We start from the raw sequence: 20,741 nt of genomic DNA, 5'->3' as shown, positions 1-20,741 counted from the left end.
TTGTTGAGGCTTGTTTTGTGTCCTGTCATGCAGTCTATCTTTGAAAATGTTCCATGTGCATTTGAAAAGAATGTGTATTTAAGCTTCTTTGGGATGGAGGGCTCTATATATATCAGTTAAGTCCATTTCATCTAGGACATTGTTCAATGCCACAATATCTTTGTTGATATATTGTTTGGAAGATCTGTTCATTTTTGACAGTGGGGTGTTAAAATCCCCTACTATAATTGTGTTGCTTTCAATATTTTTCTTGAAGTCTTCTAAGATTTTCTTTATATATTTGGGTGCTCCTATGTTGGGTGCATATATATTTACAACGTTTATGTCTTCTTGGTGGATTCTTCCCTTGAATATTATGAAGTGACCTTCTGGGTTTCTCTTATGGCCCTGTTTTGGAAGTCTGTTTTGTCTGATATGAGTATTGCTACCCCGGCTTTTCTTTTCCCCTGTTTATTTGCTTGGAAAATTTGTTTCCAGACCTTTACTTTTAGTCTGTGTAGATCTTTTGTCCTGAGGTGGGTCTCTTGTAGGCAGCATATGTGTGGGTCATGCTTTCCTATCCATTCAGCTATTCTACATCTTTTGATTGGAGCTTTTAATCCATTTACATTTAAGGTTATTACTGATAGGTACTTATTCATTGCCATTTTCATACCTGTGTTCCTCTCTCTCTCTCTCTCTCTCTCTCTCTCTCTCTCTCTCTCTCTCTCTCTCTGTCTCTCTCTCTCTCTCCCCTCTCTCCCTCTTTTCCTTCCTTTCCTTAAAGCATACCCTTTAGCATCTCTTGAAGAGCTGGTTTGGTGGAGGTGTATTCTTTTAGACTTCTTTTGTCTGAGAAGCTCCTTATTTGGCCTTCTATCTTGATTGAGAGCCTTGCTGGGTAAAGTAGCCTTGGTTGCAGACTTCTGATTCTCATTACTTGGAATATTTCTTGCCATTCTCTTCTGGCTTGGGGCGTTTCCATTGAGAAGTGAGCTGCTAACCTTATTGGGGCTCCCTTGTATGTTACTTCCTGTTTCTCCCTTGCTGCCTTTAAGATTCTCTCTTTGTCTTGGAATTTTGTCATATTAATTATGATATGTCTTGAGGTGGGCCTCTTTGGGTTCCTCTTGATTGGGACTCTCTGTGTTTCCTGGATTTGTATGACTTTTTTCTCTCATCGAATTAGGGAAGTTTTCCATCATTACTTTTCCAAATAGGTTTTCCAGCCCTTGTTCTTCTTCTCCTTCTGGTATCCCTATTATATGGATATTATTATGTTTCATATTATCTTGCATTTCTCTTAATCCCTCTTCATTCTTTCTGAGCCTCTTTTCTTTTTCTTGCTCTTTCTGGGTGTTTTTTTCTACTTTGTCCACCAACTCAATGATCTGATCTTCTGCTTCATTGATCCTGCTTTTGATTCCTTCTACTGCATACTTCAGTTCAGAAATTGTATTCTTCATGTCCTCTTGGCCCTTGTTGATAGTTTTTATTTCCTTTTTCATGTTGACATAGTTTGCAGTGAGTTCATTGTAGCTTCCCTGTCATTTCTGGTAGCTCATTGTGAGCTCATTGAGCTTCCTGAAAATCATTGCTTTGAACTCAGTATCTGATAGTTGAGTTGCCTCTATTTCATTTAGCATTCTTTCTGAGGCTTCTTTTTTTCCTTTCATTTGGGGATTGTTTCTTTGTTTTCCCATTGTTTGTGAGATTCTTCTTGTTAGCCTCTGCTTCTTAAATTGATCTGTTCTGGCTCCCTGGGTTTATGGTGTGAACTTCTGTGGTAGAACACCTGTGAGATTCAGTGATGCGGTCTCCTTTGGGTATCCTGGTGTTCACAGCTTCCCTCTACTCTTTTTTGTGATCAGTTGGAGGGGGAAGGCAAAATAGATTAAGATAGCAAGAGCGTATTCTATGATATTTACAGTAGCAGCTGGTAGAAAAGAAATGAGTGACCCTTTGACTATGTATAGTGTTAACTGTGATATTCCACCCAACTAGACACTTTTTAGAAAGTATGGAAAGAAGATAAGACTCTTGTTGGGGAAGGAAGTATTGTGAGTTGGATCTAGAAAGCAGTGAGGTTGTGGGATGTCAGATTCTGAGGTAAGGTGGGAGTAAAGGATAGTAAATAGGTGTAGTGTGTGAGAGAATAGAGTTAATCACTACAGTAATACAGTAAACCGTGAAGTGGGCTAAGTTCTGGGGGGAGGGGGTGTTGTGTAGTATTTACAATTGTATGGAATAGCTATTATTTACAGTAACATTAGAGCAAGAATCATATGACAGAATCTACGAGATCTAGATACAAGAATAGGGAGTATAGAACCTTGAGTAGTGTACTGAAGGAACACAAATTAGGTGAAGAACATAAATTAGCAATACACATGAATGAGATAACAGGGGAAACCTGTCAAACAATGCAATATAAACAGCCAAGCAAAGAAGACTATACAGAAAGAAGAGAAATACAAAAATACTATCAAAATAAAAGATGTAAGAATGAAAAATAATAATACAAATATGCAATAACTTGTAGGTTGTCTGTAATAGCAAAGTGAAATTTGTCTCGCTCTCTGTCTCAGCTGTTGGGATGCCCTCACTTTGGGTCCAACTCTGGTCTTTTCACAGTTCCTGGTTTGTTCGTTTTTTCTTTGCCTCACTTGTTAGTATTTAAAGAGAAAAAAGAAAAAGAAAGAAGAAAAGAGCATAAGAAGGAAGGAAGAAGAGATAAAATTGGAAAGAAAGGAAGAAGGAATAAAACTAGAAAGAAGGAAGGAAAAGCAAAAGGAATTGAGAGATATAAAAATAATAAAAAATAAAAAATTATTTTAAGAAATCAAAGAAACAACAAAAAAACCTCTTGATTGAACAAAGATTGAACGCCACCATCTTCCCTCTCTCCTCCTTCATTATTTTTTCAAATAACTTTTCAATTTCTTGCTCTTGTTCTCCTTCTGGCACCCCTATGATTCAGATGTCAGAGTGCTTAAAGTTTTCCCAGAGGTTCCTAAGCCTTTCCTCATTTTTTTGAATTCTTGTTTCTTTATTCTGTTCTGGTTGGATATTTATTTCTTCCTTTTGTTCCAAATTGTTGATTTGAGTGCTGGTTTCCTTCCCTTCGCTGTTGGTTCCCTGTATATTTTCCTTTATTTCACTTTGTGTAGTCTTCATTTTTCCCTTCATTTTGCAACTGAGCTCAGTCAATTCTGTGAGCATCCTGATTACCAATGTGTTGAACTCTGCATCAAATAGGTTGTCTACTTCCTCATCACTTAGCTCCTTTTTCAAAGTTTTAATCTGTTCTTTCATTTGGGCCATATTTCTTGGTCTTGGTGCATCTGTTAAACTGTAAGGGGGTGGATCCTTAGGTATCTGCCTGAGGGGCAACTCTCTTTGCTGCATTATGGCGCTGTCTATGGGGGAGGGGTCAGAGAGGGAACAATGCTGCTTGCTCACTGTGCTCTAGCTCCACCTTTCCAACGATCTCTTTTGTGAGACTGGGAGTTTCTCTCACCTTCACAGCCCCCACAGTATTTTACAGCTACAGGCTTTGAGTCTTTAATTTCCTGGTCAGCCAGCCCTGCCTCATCTGCAAGGTCCTCCACCTGCCTTCTCCACCTGGCTGCCCATCTCCTCCCCTCCTACCAGTCTGGATGAATGTTTCTTTAACTCCTTGGTTGTTGGAGTTTCATGCAGTTTGCTATTCTGGCAGTTCTGTTTTTTTATTGTTTTTAAATTGGTTGTTATTCTTTTTGTTGTACAAGGAAGCAAAGTGTTTCCACCTACACCTCCATCTTGGCTGGAACCTCTATTTTCTGCCTGATTATAGCAATAAGTTTAGGTAGCATCCATCACCTCATATACATACAATAAAATGAGAAAGAAAAAAGAAAAAATCATTTTCCTTGAGAACTCTTTGGATTTACTATCTTAACATAAAATTTTATATATATCATGCAGCAGGGTTAACTATAGTACTGTATACTATATCCTTAGTACTTATTTATCTTATAATTGGAAGTTTGTGCCTTCTAACCAACTCCCCCTTCTTCCATCCCGGATTTTGTTTTTCTTGAATTTCTAGGAATATTTGACAATGTTGAACACTTTTTTTCTTCTTTAAATTTTCATCCCTTAGCTTCTATGATACCAATGTCCACTGGCTCTTTTGCCTTTTTAACAATTGATTTGCCTCTTTCTTTTTCTTCTTTTTGCTGGCTTCATATTCTATGTTATTATTATTTTTATTGTTGTTCAAATAAGGTTGTCTCCATTTTCCTCCCACCATGCCCTCAGGCCCCATCCCTCCTCTCCGCCCACCCTCAAACCTACCTGCTTTGGCTCTGCCTATGTGTTCTTTATATATGTTCCTTGATGTCCCTTTCCCTATTTTTCTCCATTATCCCTCTCCCATCTCCCCTCTGATTACTTTCAGTTTGTTTTTTATTTCAATGTCTATGGTTATATCTTGCTTGCCTCTTTCATTAATCCTTCTACTCATCCATCCCTTAATTTTTTCCTAAGATTCTACCACCAGCTTGCTTTTCTCTCTACTCATGTTTTTCTCAGCAGCTTTATCTATGACCATAGTTTAACTAGCATTTATCTATTCATGGCTCACCAAATTTCATCTCCAGCTCATATCTCTCTTGAGTAAAATCCCACTAGAACCAATGTTCACAATTTAATTCAACATCAATTTGTTTCCCACCAAATTTACTCCTGTTGTATTTCTTGTCCTGGATAATGGTACTACCAGCTACCCAGTCACTAAAACTTAAGAATCTCTTATTTCTTTTCCTCCATACAATGTATTAATCAGTTAACATCATGAGTTTCACCACCTCTAACCCATTCTACGTATTTCGATGTGAGTTTTTTTTGTACAAAGCCTCCCTCTACACTCCCGACTCTCCTCCCAGTAACTGGCTTCATCTCCTGCTTCTTTGTCCCTTACCACTTCAACCTCTACTCCTGAACATAAGCAGGTTCTATGCATATCATATTCTTCCAAATTTCTATGCCTTTTTGATATTCCCTATGACTAAAATTCTCTGAAACATCCACCTGGAGAACTTCTTTTTAGCCTTCAAAGCACAATTCAAGTCACACTCCTCTGTAAATCCCTCCCTGAAAGGTCCCAGAGTAAAGTTTATCACTTTTTCTTAAGGCACCCCCTAACCTGCTGCACCATGGACACACTCTGTCACAGTACTTACCTTACTCTATCTACCACAGGTACTTGTACTTTGTATCTGTCTCCTACTAGACAGGGGCTCCTTGGGAGCATAAGGCAACAATAATTCCCATCTATCTCATGCTCAATTGCTTTCCAAATCAAATCACCCAAATCATCTGTGCACAAAGCAGGATTGCACTTTTAATCCTAGGATACTGGACACTCCTCTCCTACCTCTTCCAGGGATGCTAAAGAAAGTGAAAGAAAACTAATGGTGGCAAAAAGAAAAAAAAATAGTGAAGGAAAGAGAAAATAGAATAGGGGGTTTAAGGAAGCATAACTTGTTAGACACAGACTACCAGGGGAACAGAAAGACTGATTCTTGTCATTGCTTTGAAATTAACCACGACTGCAAAATTTTTTAAAATGAGCAAATAAAGGCAAGATACAAGCTGTGCAAATAATACATATGAACAGACAAGTGGGAGAAAAGCAGGCCACCCTCAAATAGAAAAGTCATATTTAAAGCGTCGTCATTGAGGTATGATATCTGAAAACATAATTTTCCTTTGTCAGTCTTAAAGACAAAAAGTGAGAATTGCATACATTCACAGAATAAACAGAATAATTTTCATTTTATAATTTAAATAGACTATTTTATCTATTTTTATCATCATATTTATGACAGTTGTAAAATTAATTTTATAGAAGTTGAAAGAGCATATATACTGTTCTCCTGAAAATCAGTCTTATAATTTAGACAGTTTCTTATTCATGTTTGTGTTTCAGTGCCTAGAACAGAGCAGATATCTCAATAAATGGTGTGGAATTAAGGAAGAAAAGAAACAAGGAAGAAAGGGGTTTTTCAGAAGAAACCCTGATGCCCTACAAAGAAAAGGAAGGGCTCTTAGTTTGTGAACACCCACCTGGTTTAAGGCTATATGCATCTGGTCCACCAAGAACACATAGAGCTCACTAATGAATGTCTGCAGTTCCTCCTGGCTTTCAAATGATGTTGTTTTCAAGTACTTCTCTCTCACAATCTTTACCACAGCATGCTGCAAGAGACACAGATCACCCGTCTAATAACACATCCAGCACCATGCTGACACCACAGGCCTCCCCTGAGCTTCTGGTCTAAGGCTCATAAGAATTTCAGATGGGAACTGATTTATCCCTTGGCGACTGGTAAACTGTTGGCTGTCTGATTTTCCCCTAATCAACACACTCTGTATGACTTCTTTTCTTGATGTCACTGTCGTCACTAACATGGTCAATGCAAGACTCATACTGTGTGGAGAGAGTCATAAAGCTGAAGAAAACCTTAGCATTAGGTTTATGCATTATGTCTCTTATGGTGGCCATTTGATTCAAGGGAGGAAGGCCTGATTTGAGAATTTAGAGAACAGAATTCTGGTTTTAATTCTGCCATTATGCAATCTCATAAAGAATTTTATACTTGACACTTCAGTTTCCTTATTTGTTAAATAGGTATGGACTTCTGGTGTTACTATCTTACTTCAGAAGATGATTGAAAAGCCAAAAAGAAGCAATAAGTGGTGAAGCTTAAAATGCTCTACAAATAACATATGGCTATAGCCAAGACAGCTTCTTCTTTTTTCCCCTCAAGCTAACATTATCGCCAGGTTTTAAACTAAACACTTTCCATGCATTATGTTACTGAATTCTCATTATGATCCCATGTGATTATATTATCCCTCATGTTTAGGCAAAGAAACTGAGGCTCACAGAGGTGTAAAGTCACTTGACTAACACAATCCAACTAGTAACCGTAGAGCCAAAATCAAACTGAAATGTGACCACGCCACCTACTGAGAACAGCCTCTTGCTTCCAGGAGAATCAGTCATTTTTTACTTTATTACTTCCACGTGCTTTTTTGTATTTGTTTACTATAGTACACAGCATATAGTAAATGCCCATAGAGAAGCAGCACAGAATAGCAGTTAAGAACATGATTTCTGGAGCCAGGCTACCAGAATCTGAGTCCCATCTTTGACCTTTACTAGCACTGTGACCATGGGCAAATTACTTAACCAACTAATGTTGCATTTTTCCATCTGTAAAACTGGGAATTACTTACATCACAGGGTTGTTGTGAGGATTAAATTAGTAAAATATGAAGCATTAAAAAATTTGTCTGGTATACTGTAAAAACTCAATAAATGTCAGCCATTATCACCCTGACTGGTGTGGATCAATTGGTTTGGCATGGTCTTGCAAAGTAAAAGGTTGCTGGTTTAATGTCTGGTCAGGACACATGCCTGGGCTGCAGGCTTAGGCTATTATCAGGGTGCATGCAAGAGGCAACCAATCAATGTTTCTCTCTCACATCAATGTTTCTATCCTTCTCCTTCTCCCTCCCTTCCCCCCTCTCTAAAAATAAGTAGAAAGTTAGCCATTATTATTCAGGAAATTATTATTAGGTAAATATTTCTCAAATCTTAGTGATTCTATGGACTAGGGACAAGTTTGTAATAGAAGAGAGAGATAATTAGTCATGGACTCAGTACATGGCACAGAGTTTCTGCCTGCCAGAGCAACATGAAATCTGGCTCAAAATCTGACCTAGTCTCAAGTGAAGAATCTATTTCCTAAAGGTTTATACTTGAAAGGATGCAGAACCATTCCATGGCTCTGCAGGAGTGGAGCTTCTCCTAACAGTCTGTCATGGAGAACGTAGCTATCTTCAGCAAGAAAGGTGGAAGCAGAGCCGAACATAACCACAGAAAAAAATGACAACTAAGTATGTAAAGAAGATGCTGCATAAAATCCATGGAATAATTAAATAAATGAATGTTTACCTTGAGTTGCTCTTTGAAAGCAAAATATTTTCCAGAGCAATTAAGTTCATAGTTGAGCTGGCACTTCTGCTCCACCAGGGTTTCACTATCTATATCATTCTCCAGTTTGGCCACCTGTTTTCCAAACATCCTGTAATACTCGTCCAAAATGGCTCTAGAAATGTTCTTGATCTGCGTGTGGTAGTCACTCACCGCCTAGGAAAATACAAACTGTCTGGTAAAGAGACCTCAAAGAGGTCAAGACGTGGAACGGAATTCTGAAACTGGATTGTGTTTTACGTTCAACAGTACTTAAGGTATGAATTGCCCTTTTCTTCTCAGCTCAGAGACCACCAGCTAAATATTGAACACCAGATACTACTCATTGTAAGCCACTTGTCACAGATAGATACAGGAAGAAAATATGTGAAGCTGCCAGTTCTCACCCCTTCTGAAAAATACATTGAAGAATCCTTGCTTTATTTTCAAACGATGCTCTCAACACCTTACTACTTACAGTTTCTACTTGGCTTTGGCACTTACCTTCTCAGCTCCTCCTGTCCTGCGGGAAACAGGTGGCCTCGGAGGAATCAGTTCCTTGACTCTGTATCAGGAAACAACAGTTTCATTATCTGCAGATTCATGTTCTCTTACTTCCCACCACCAAAGAGTCTGCATGGGGAAGACTAAGGTCTGTTCCCCCAGTATACTTGAGCATTGTGCTATTCTCTCATGTAAAAGCCTAGACAGTATGAACCCCAGAACAGTTTGTAGCTATGGATCAGATAGGAAGAAAGCAAAGAAACAGCTACTTAATGAGTAGCTAAGTTGTACTTTTGGCTACTTTGAGCCCTGGCTTTACCATTACATATTTTTTTAAACCAATGCTATGTACAAGGGGCACTTGACTTGGGGGGTTAGAAAGAAATGGGTGTTACAATTTTATGTACACTCAACAAAGTCTCTGAAAGCATAAAGTTTTGGAAATTTAAATGGTACAGGCAAGTGAAAGCTTTTCTTTCCCCTCCATCTAGGTCATGATTTATGACTGCTTTAAATTACAATAATATCAGACTTTATGGTGAGTAAAAAAAATACATTTTGTCACTATAAAACTACTTATGATGAAACTTCCACTTTACATTTTTAGGACACTTTTTAAGAACCTAGATGGAATTAAGTTATAGCTTTTAAATTTCATTTATTTTTAAGATCTTTATTTCACATTTAATTCAATACCTATTAAAGTACCAATGGCATATTTCACAGACATAGAACGAACACTTCAAAAATTTATATGGAACCATAAATGACCCCAGATAGCTGATGCAATTTTGAGAAAGAAGAGTAAAGTAGGAGGGATCACAATACCAGATACCAAATTATATTACAGGGCCACTGTAATCAAAACAGCCTGGTACTGGCATAAAAACAGGCACATGGACCAACTGAACAGAACAGAGAGCCCAGAAATAAACCCAAGTCTCTATGGTCAATTAATATTTGACAGAGTGGACAGCAACATAAAATGGAGTAAAAATAGCCTCTTCAACAAATGGTGTTGGGAGAACTGGACAGCTACATGCAAAAAAATGACACTCGAGCACCAACTTACACCATACATAAAAATAAATTCAAGGTGGATAAGAGACTTAAATATAAACCATGACACAAAGTCCTAGAGGAGAACATAGGCAAGAAAATCTCAAATTTTTTCACGCAGCAACATTTTCACTGACATTTCCTTTACTGTCCCCTAGAACAAGGGACATAAAGGAAAAAATAAACAAATGGGATCTCAACAAAATAAAAAGCTTCTGCATGGCTAAAGAAAACAATATTAAAATAAAAAGAGAACCAACTGTATGGGAAAACATATTTGCCAATGATACCTCAGACAAGGGTTTAATCTCCAAAATATATAAGGAACTTACACAACTCCACTCTACGAAGACAAGCAACCCAATTAAAAAATGGGCAAAGGACTTGAACACTTCTCCAAGGAGGATACACAAAGGATCCAGAGACACATGAAAAGATGCTCAATATTGCTAGGTATCAGAGAGATGCATTTTAAAACCACAATGAGATACCACTTCACACCAGTCAGAATGGCCATCATAAACAAAGCAACAAACAAGTGTTGGACAGGTTGTGGAGAAAAGGGGACCCTACTGCACTGTTGGTGGGAATGCAGACTGGTACAACCACTATGGAAAACAGTATGGAATTTTCTCAGAAAACTAAAAATGTATCTTTCTTTTGACCCAGCAATTCCACTGCTGGGACTATATCCTAAGAATACTAAAACACCAATACAAAAGAACCTTTGCACCCCGATGTTCATAGCAGCACAATTTACAATAGCCAAGTACTGGAAGCAACCTAGATGCCCATGAGTAAATGAATGGATCAAAAAACTATGGTACATTTACACAATGGAATTCTATGCAGCAGAAAGAAAGAAGGAGCTCCTACCCTTTACAACAGCATGGATGGAGCTGGAAAGCATTATGCTAAGTGAAATAAGACAGGCAGTGAAAGACAAATACCATATGATTTCACCTTTAACAGGAACCTAAACAACAAAACAAAGAAACAAGCAAATAATAGCCAAAGACACTGAAATAGAGGACAGGCTGACAGTGACCAGAGGGGAGAGGGGAGGGAATTTCAGGAGAGAATGGGAAGGGTTTACAGGAACAAATATAAAGGACACATGGACAAAAACTAGGGGGGATGGAAATGGGAGGGAGGTGGGGAGAGATGGGTGGGTGGGCTCAGACGGGAGTAAAGGACAGAGAAATGTACTTGAACAATGATTAAAATAAAATTTTAAAAAAAGTGCAAATTTGTTGTTACAGAATAGTTATGGGAATATCAAGTACAGCATAGGTAATACAGCCAATAATGTTCTAATAATTTATGATGTCAGATGGGTATGAGTTTTATCAGGATATCACTTAGTAAGTTATGTAATGTCTAATCACTGGGGTTACACATAATGCTAATATTACAATATATGGCAACTGTAATTGAAAATAAAAAAAAATTTAAAAGATCTTATTTATTTGTTTTAGACAGAGGGGAAGAAAGGGAGAGAGGGAAACCTCAATGTGTGGTTGCCTCTCACATGCCCCCTACTGGGGACCTGACCAGCAATCCAGGCATGTGCCCTGACAGGGAATTGAACTGGTGACCCTTTGGTTCAAAGGCCAGCACTCAATCCACTGAGCCACACAAGCCAGGGCTAAATTTTATTTACTTTAATGGGTAATATATCTAAATGATTCAAGGATTAAGAAGTATAAAACAATATATAATAAACTATATCCTTCCAACCTTGTTTTCCAACTACCCAGTGTCCTCTCCAGAGACAATGTTATTTATTCATTCAGCCATTCAAAATATACACAGAGTGGCTCCTATCCATCAGGCACTTTCCTAGGTCCTGGGGAATTAAACAAAACAAACAAAAATGCTTGCCTTCATGGAGCTTACGTTTTGATGGGGAAAGATGATAAACAACTTAAATAATAAAGATAAATATGTTAATTATATGTGCCATGGAAAAGTAATGCAGAAAGGCTGACAGACTGTGTTTAGGGCTGGAGTGGTGAAGTTGAAAAGCATATTTCACTAGAGAAAACCTTGCTAAAATAATAAATAACATTTGATGGAAGTGAGGAATCAAGTCATGTAGATATCAGGGGTAAGAAAGTTACAGGCAAAGGGAACAGTAAGTGTAAAGGTCTTACTGCAAGAGTATGCCTGGCATGTATGAAGAAGAGCAGGGAGGTCAGTTTGGCTGGACTGAAAAAGTGAGGACAAAGTACATGCGGAATGTGTAGGACCTTGCAGGACACTGGTACTTTCTGAGCAGAGGAGTTACATGAATTGACTTCCACTTAAATACAATTAGAGAATGCTGTCTTAAGAAGAAACTACCCAAATGGAAAAACAAAATTAGGTATATCCATACAATGCAATATTATTCAGCAGTAAAGACATTAAGTACTGATACATACCACAGTATGGATGAACCTTGATAGCATTATGTTAAATGAAAGAGACCAGTCACAAAGAAACCACATATTGTATGATTCCATTTATATGAAATGTCCAGAGTTGGCAAATCTACACAGACAAAAAGTAGATAAACAGTTTCCAAGGGATGGGGGTAGGCATAGGAGTGGGGAAGGTTGACATAAGTGTTGGGAGGAAATGTAGAGTGATTACTAGTGTATATGGAGTTTATTTTAGAGATAATAAAAATATTAGAAAGTTGATTGTGATGATGGCTACACAACTCTGCGTATACTAAAAGCTATTGAATTATACACTGTAAATGGATGAAGAGGGGACTTCTGGTCAAGATGGCAGCATAGGCAGACATAGCTCACCTCTTTGCACAAGCATATCAAAATTACAACTAAAACATAAAACAACTATCATTCAGAACTGTCAGAAATCCAGTTGAATGGAACTCTGACAACTATGGAGTAAAGAAACCACATCCATCCAGACTGGTAGGAGGGGTGCAAATGCAGAACAGGCTGGTCCCTCACACACATGTGATGGATAAAACTTGAGAGGGATATCTTGGGAGCAAAGAGTCTTAGCCCCACACCAGGCCCCCAACTCAGGGTTCCACTACCAAGAAGATAATTCCCCACAACTTCTGGCTGCAAAAAACCAGTGGAGATTGAGTCAGTAGAAGAAACTGTGAAACCCCAAGCAGTTCCTCTTAAAGAACCCACACACAAACTCACCTACTCAAACTCACTATCTCTGAGCTCCAGCACTGGGATAGGAGCTTCAAAAGCACCAGTGGTATACAGGGAGAAAGAGAAGTATCTGGCATCAAGGCAAGCTGATGCCATTGTCCCTTTTTGAAACTTTACCCCCACAGAGCTGGCAAGCTGGTGCCACATCTGAGACTCCATTAACCTGCTAATAGTGTTTGACCCACCTTGGAGATCCCCAGAGACTCAGCCCCACCCAACTAACAGGCCCATCCAAGCTGCTTTTCCATACGAATGGCTGGTTGTGGCTCATGCTTCACAACTTTCTAGATCCTATCAAACCAGCAACAGCTGGCCTCAGTGAGCCCCAGGCCAGGCATTAGCAGTAGCCAGCCTAGATTCACAGCTTGGCTTTGCCTGGGAATCTCCAAACCCAACACAAGTCGCAGCCATCTCAAATTGCTTTATAGCTCAGGTAGGGTGGCCCCAGGCAAAACACAGGGTGGGGATGATCTTGGCCTGCACCACCTATGAAACCCCAGGGCCAGTGCACCCAGCTACAGACCACATCAGAACACCACCACCATGCCCTGTATAGCTGATCCTCCACAGAGGGCAGAGGTTGGTGGTCGGCAGCCACAGTCAGTCCTTACGGCCTGGGTAAATCCCTCTTATTTATTTCCCAACAGCAACCAACTCAACTGCAAGAGGAGGGTGTACTCAGCCCACACAAAGGGCTCACCTCCAGTACCTAATTTGGGTGATAGGGGAGGCTGTGCCACTGGACCCTACAGGACACCTACTACATTAGGCCACACTGCCAAGACATTGAGTCAAAGCAGCTCTATCTACCATATTTTGCTTGTATAATTTGCACTCTTTTGCACAAATTTTTGAGAAAAAAGGGTGCACATTATACATGGGGAGTACTAGTTTCATATCTATATAAATGTTTTTAATTCTCTTATGCTTATGCATTAAAAGTATAATTTTAGAAAGCAATAATGATATCTGTATGCAAAATAATACCCTGGAATACAATAACTGGTTTTGTTTCTAAATGCAAATAAATTAAAAATTGAATTAAAAATTAAAGTGAGCCCTGGCTGGTGTAACTCAGTGGATTGAGCATGGGCCTGGGAACCAAAGGATCCTGGTTTGACTCCCAGTCTAGGGCACATGCCTGGGATGTGGGCCAGGTCCTCTGCGGGAGGCATGCAAGAGGCAACCACACATTGATGTTTCTCTCCCTTTCTCCCTCCCTTCCCTATTCTCTAAAAATAAACAAATAAAATCTTTAAAAAATTAAAGTGAAAGATTTATTTCCTGAAAGTTTGGGTCAAAAATGTGGGTGTGCATTATTCATGGGAGCACAGTATATACAGCAAAATATGGTAATACATAGAAACAAGCAGAGGGAGGCTGCCAAATTGAGGAGACAAAGAAACATGGCCCAACAGATCAAAACTCCAGAAAGAGCCTTAGCTGGTGTGATTCAGTGGACTGAGCACCGGCCTGCAAACCAACGGGTTGCTGGTTCAATTCCCAGTCAGGGCACATGCCTGGGTTGCAGGCTAGATCCCCAGTGGAGAGCATGAGAGAGGCAACCACACATTGATGTTTCTCTCCCTCTCTCTCTCCCTTCCCCTCTGTCTAAAAAATAAACAAATAATCTTAAAAAAAAACCCTCCAGAAATAACTAAATAAAATAGAGATAAGCAATCTATCAGGTGCAATGTTCAAAACACTGTTTATAAGAAAGCTCAAAAAACTTAGTGAAGACCTCAGCAGCATAAAAAAGGTCTAGTCAGAAACAAAGGATTCACTAATTGAAATAAAGAACAATTTACAGGAGAACAACAGTAGAGTGGATGAAGCCTAGAATCAAATCAATGATTTGGAACATAAGGAAGCAAAAACCAAGAACAAGAAGAAAAAAGAATCTAAAAATATGAGAATAGTATAAGCAGCCTTTGGGACAACTTCAAGTGTTCTAACATTCACAGCATAGAGGTACCAGAAGGAGAAGTGAAACAGCAAGAAATTGGAAATCTATTTGAAAAACAATGAAAGAAAACTTCCCTAATTTGGTGAAAGAAATAGACATGCAAGTCCAGGAAGCACAGAAATTCCCAAACAAGATGGATGCAAAAAGGCCCACTCCAAGACACATTATAATTAAAATGCCAAAGGCTAAAGGTAAAGATTGAATCTTAAAAGCAGCAAGGAAAAAAGAAGTTACCTACAGGGGAGTTCCAATAAGACTGCTAACTGATTTCTCTAAAGAAACTTTGCAGGCCAAAAGGGATTGGCAAGAAATATTCAAAGTCATGAAAAGCAGGGACCTATAACCAAGATTACTCTATTATCCAGCAAAGCTATCATTTAGAATCGAAGGGCAGATAAAGAGCTTCCCAGACAAGAAAAAGTTAAAGGAGTTCATCACCAAACTATTATTATATAAAATGTTAAAGGAAATTATTTAATAAAAAGATTAAAAATATGAACAATAAAATGGCAATAAATACATATTTATTGACAATTGAATAAAAAAATAAGCAAACAAGCAGAACAGAAACAAGCATAGATATGGATAATGTTTGTATGGTTTCCAGGAGTAGAGGTGTCTGGGGGAAGGGGTAAAAGGTAAAAGGATTAAGAAATACAAATTGGTAGTTAAAGAATAATCATGGGATGTATAGTACATGATAGAAAAGGGAGTAGCCAAAGAAGCTATATGCATGACCCATGGACATGAACTATGGTTCATGGGGATTGCCTGAGGGAGTATGGTGCACTGTTTGGGTGTGAGGAAGGCAAAAGGGGAAATACTGGTACAACTGTAATAGCATAATCAATAAAATACAATTTTTAAAAACTCACAGAAAAAAAGAAAATAATGGACCTAAATGACAATATAAAGCCATTTGACCTAATAGATATATATGGAGAATTCCACCTAACACCACAGAATACATATTCTTTTCAAGTGCACATGGAACAATCTGTAGGCTAACCCATATATTAGGATACAAAACAAATCTCAAATTTTAAAAGATTGAAATCATACAAAATATCTTTTCTAATTACAATGAAATAAAACTAGAAATCAATACCTGGAAGGAAACTGAAAATTGGAAAAGTCACAAATACATGAAAATTAAGCAACATGCTTTTAAATAATAGGTCCAAGAATAAATCACAGAGAGTGTTCGCAGCCGCCGTTGCTCTCTAACGCGGGCACCTCCTCCAGCTCGTCAAGCTCCAGCGGAAGGAGGAGGGTAAGCAAAGAAGTCCCTATACCATGGTTCCTACAAAGCAGACTGCCTGCAAATCAACTGGTGGTAAAGCACGGAGGAAGCAACTGGCTACCAAAGCTGCTCTCAAGAGTGCGCCCTCTACTGGAGTAGTGAAGAAACCTCATCGTTGCAGGCCTGGTACAGTGGCACTTCATGAAATTAGAGGTTATCAGAAGTCCACTGAACTGATTCGCAAACTTCCCTTCCAGCGTCTGGTGTGAGAAATTGCTCAGGACTTCAAAACAGATCTGCACCTCCAGATTGCAGCTATTGGTGCTTTGCAGGAGGCAAGTGAAGCCTATCTGATTGGCCTTTTTGAAGACACCAACCTGTGTGCTATCCATGGCAAACATGTAACAATTATGCCAAAAGACATCCAGCTAGCACGCCGCATACATGGAGAACGTGATTAAGAATCCACTATGATGGGAAACATTTCATTCTTAAAAAAGAAATTCTCTCCTTCCTGTTATTGGTAGTTCTGAACGTTAGATTTTTTTTTCCATGGGGTCAAAAAGGTACCTAAGTATATGATTACAAGTGGAAAATAGGGGACAGAAATCAGGTATTGGCCATTTTTCCATTTTCATTTGTGTGTGAATTTTTTAAATATAGATGCGGGGACATAAAGCATTAATGCAAGTCAAGGTGTTTCAGTGAACAAGTTTCAAGCAGTTCAACTTTATAACAATATAAATAAACCTGTTAAATTTTTCTGGACAATGCCAGCATTTGGATTTTTTTAAAACAAGTAAATTTCTTATTGATGGCAACTAAATGGTGTTTGTAGCATTTTTATCATACAGTAGATTCTATCCATTCTCTATACTTTTCTGAGTTGTCCCACATGCAAGTATGTTTTTAATGTTGTCTGTCTTCTGTTCTGTTCCTGTAAGTTTGCTATTAAAATACATTAAACTAAAAAAAAAAGAATAAATCACAGGGAAATTAGAAAATACTTTGAGATGAATGAAAACAAAAACACAACATATGAAAATTTATAAAATACAATAAAAGAAGTGTTCAGAGGGAAATTTATAGTTCTAACTCACACATTAAAAAAAAGAAAGCTCACAAATCAATAATTTAACTGTATACCTTAAGTAACTAGAAGAGGAGAGAAAACTGAACCCAAAGCTAGTAGAAGGAATGAAATAACAGAATTATAGTAGAGATAAAATAGAAAAAAGAAATGTAATAGAGAAAATCAATAAAATGAGAAGACTAGTTCTTTGAGAAGATCAACAAAATGGATTATTCTTAGGCAGAGGTACTAAGAAAAAAAAGACTCATGTTACTAAAATCAGAAATGAGGGTGGAGATATTATTCCCGTTTTTACAAAGATAAGAAGGATAATAAGAAAATGCCATGAATGACTGTACATATACAAATTGGATAACCTGGATAAAATGGACTTCCTAGAAAAACAGTCAAAGCACTATGATGCAAATAATAAGTTTTATGAGGGGAAAGGCAGAAAACTGTACTTGAACAACAATAAAATTTAAAAGTATTTAAAATAACTGTTTTTTTAAGATTTTATTTATTTATTTTTAGAGAGGGAAGGAAGGGAGAAAGAGAGAGAGAGAGAAACATCAATGTGCATTTGCTGGGGGCTGTGGCCTGCAACCCAGGTATGTGGCCTGAATGGGAATCGAACCTGCGACACTTTGGTTCACAGCCCGCACTCAATCCACTGAGCTACGCCAGCCAGGGACTAAAATAAGTTTTATAAATGGAACCTAATCAACAAAACAAACAAGCGAGCAAAATATAACCAGAGACATTGAAATAAAGAAAGAACTGACAGTAACTGGGGGGGGTGGAGGGGGGGTGTGGAAGAGAAGGGTCATCAAGGAACATATGTAAAGGACCAATGGAGAAACCAAAGGGGGTAAGACTGAGGGTGAGAGGTGGGGGTCAGTGGGGTGGGGGAGAGTGGTGGGTGAAATGGAGAAAACTGTACTTGAACAACAATTAATTAATTAATTAATTAAATGAAATAAAGTTTTTAAAATTACATAAAAATATATGCAACATTGGGTGTGTGTTTGCATAACATAGGGGCTTTACAATAACTCTAGAAGGATAAATCCAAGGTGTTAAAAGTGATTATCACTCAGTGAGTAGAAATCTGTGTCTTTATACTTTCTTGCTAATCTCAATTTCTCAAAATTTTTGTGATAGGCATATACTGCTTTTGTAGTAAGAAAACATAAAAAACTTAATCTGGAAAAAGAAGTAAATTGATGTTTATCCCAAGGGAAATTACATTTATGGGCACAAACTGACTTTCTTTTATTTATACTTAAATTGTTTTTGCAAACAAGAATGACAACCATTGCTACACACCGTCTGGCTAGCTCCTCTGGCATTCGCTTTGGAACCAAGGCTTTGTCCAGCTGAATCTCCAACACGATGTATGTCCCTGCTTCTACGTATTGCTGTAAAGACATTTTTTTCTAATTTATTCTATTCAGGAAAACATGTTTATGAAAAATTTTAGTAACATAAGATAATGTCGTCAATATAACAAGTAAGGGAACTTATACGGCGTAATCTTAACTGGACAGAAAAACAATAACACTGGTTACTTCTTGCGTTTTATTCTTGGAAATGTCTACCACAGCTGAAGCCCTGTTTAACTTGTTCAGTACCTTTCTTGGAATTGTTGTAAGTGAATGCCATTCTTTCTTCCACTAAACCTCTCTCATGAGTCCGGCAGAAGTATTTTCCTCATAACTTTCTGACATTCTCACTCACAACCTCTTCAGTACCACCTACCAACTGCGACCCGATGGACATCTCGACTCAGACTTTTGCTAGCATCCTAAAAATAACATGTCCAAAATTGAACATATCATTTGCTGTATATTATCCTCTCTTTTGACTTTTTTAATGATGTTGTCACCCTTCCAAAAAGTAAGGCTTGAAACCTGAGTTATCTTTAACTTTTCTTCCTCAACACCTGAAAGTTTCCCAGTTCCACCTTGCTTCTGCAGGCTTCTCACTTTCTTTAAAATCCCTCCCTTAACTCAAACTGTTATGAACACTCATCTGCACTATAAGAAAAACCTATAAACTCACATCTAAGGCCCCTATCCCAACTTCTATCTCCCTTTTCAACAGCCTTCCAAGAGTTCTGCCCTGAAACACACATGAGGTCTTGTTTCCACATAAGTTAAAAACCTTAATGTGAGCCTCTAAGATGAGGTTCAAGAGTCCTTTCTCATCTACAGAATTAAGCCCAAACTTTTCAGCAAGTCTTTCAAAGTCTTTCTATAACCCAACTCAATCTCTTCTTTCTCACCTCTTAGAATCTCTCCTTTTTTTTCATTTCTCCATACCATGCACTGAGTTAACTGATGTATACCAATTCTGCTACCTTCTTTGTGTCTTGACTCCAGCTGTTCCCTGTCCCTGAAATGCCTCTTCCTCCATCTTCATCTAGCAAAGGGTTCTCTTCACATCTTTCACTACTTAGCTTGGATGCCACCTCTTCCATGAAGACTTCTGAGACTGCCCCATCCTATTACCTATTAATCTGTCTCCTCAGAGCCCACATAACACTTTTATGTGTATCTCTACCATAGCATTCATCAAAATTCTGTACCATGGTTATATACTAGTCTATTTCACCCACCAGACTGTTGAGTGTCCTGAGAGTGAATGAATAAAAGCTATAGCTGATACATCTCTAACCCCCACAGGGCTCAATATAGTAGAAGTAATTAAAGACATAAATTTTTACTTTTTCTAGTTATGCCATCTTTTGAATTATATGTTACCCATAGAGAAAGAAATGCAATAAAGATTATAAAATGGTCATTAATCACACTGAAAAGTTTAGTCTCTTAAATACAGCACTATATTCAAAATTTACCAGAACTATTTAATATTCACCCCATCATTGGTAATTCAAGGATTTAGTTATAGTTGCTTAGAAGCAAATGTTCATTGTGTAGAAATATATATACTTTTATAATTTTCCTAAATATCAAAACTACATCAGAACTTTATTTTTCAAAATGATTGCTTGGGGTTTTTTTCTTACAAATGCCAAATGAAAAATTCAAAACTGTGGAAAATTATTTCCTCTAGTCATTCTTATTGAGAATACTTACACACTTTATATATTTACATACTCCATTGTTTTTCATTTAAAATTTTTCTTTATTACTTTTTTATTTAAGAAAAGACATACATTTTTATGCTGGAAAGGACATTAAAGTTAATCTGATACCCACACATTTAAGCAAGTCTCAGCAAGACAAAGAAATTTACCCAACATCACAAACCAGTCTTGGTAAGTATAGGATGGTAACTCAATGAATATTTTCCTGAGCATTTTCCACTATAGCATACTACCTTGCTCAGTACAGTACTGATGAATTTAAATTTAATTTCCACCTCTTTACGCATAGTTACCTGTCCTTCTGGATTGTGGTTTAGAGGGGGTTCAGTTTCCAAAGGAGTATCTGAGTTCTGAGATTTTATACTAGATGCTTGCTGAAAGAAAATGAACACACCTTAAAAATTGAATTCTTAAAATGGCAGGAACAATGGTCATTAAACTGCATCAGAATGCAAACTAAACTGAGGCAATTTGCCAAATGAGAAATTAGTGTAAGCCTCTGGAGTATAACAAAATCAGCAAAACCATCACCTTCTCAACAACCTACCACATCCCCAGGCCTAGGCCTTCCCTTCCATATCCTTTTCTTACTACT

At 37.9% G+C, this 20,741-nt stretch overlaps 1 protein-coding gene and 1 pseudogene across 1 annotated transcript in view; one reads left to right on the top strand and one right to left on the bottom strand.

Annotated features, from left to right (window-relative positions):
* The window catches only part of CFAP70 (cilia and flagella associated protein 70), a 120,055-nt gene that overhangs the window by 64,163 nt on the left and 35,151 nt on the right, over positions 1 to 20,741 (bottom strand). The window contains 6 exon segments of the mRNA XM_045842232.1: positions 6,091 to 6,222; positions 7,988 to 8,182; positions 8,510 to 8,570; positions 18,364 to 18,455; positions 20,440 to 20,520; positions 20,694 to 20,740. Coding sequence (XP_045698188.1) covers positions 6,091 to 6,222; positions 7,988 to 8,182; positions 8,510 to 8,570; positions 18,364 to 18,455; positions 20,440 to 20,520; positions 20,694 to 20,740 — 608 coding nt within the window.
* Positions 16,016 to 16,783, top strand: LOC123821000 (annotated as a pseudogene).

The sequence above is a fragment of the Phyllostomus hastatus genome, unplaced genomic scaffold (assembly GCF_019186645.2).
Source record: "Phyllostomus hastatus isolate PE091 unplaced genomic scaffold, TTU_PhHast_1.1 phas_contig_38, whole genome shotgun sequence".
In the NCBI taxonomy this organism is placed as follows: Eukaryota; Metazoa; Chordata; class Mammalia; order Chiroptera; family Phyllostomidae; genus Phyllostomus; species Phyllostomus hastatus.
The sequence above is the reverse complement of the archived record's forward strand: the minus strand, read 5'-3'. Positions and strand labels throughout refer to the sequence as shown.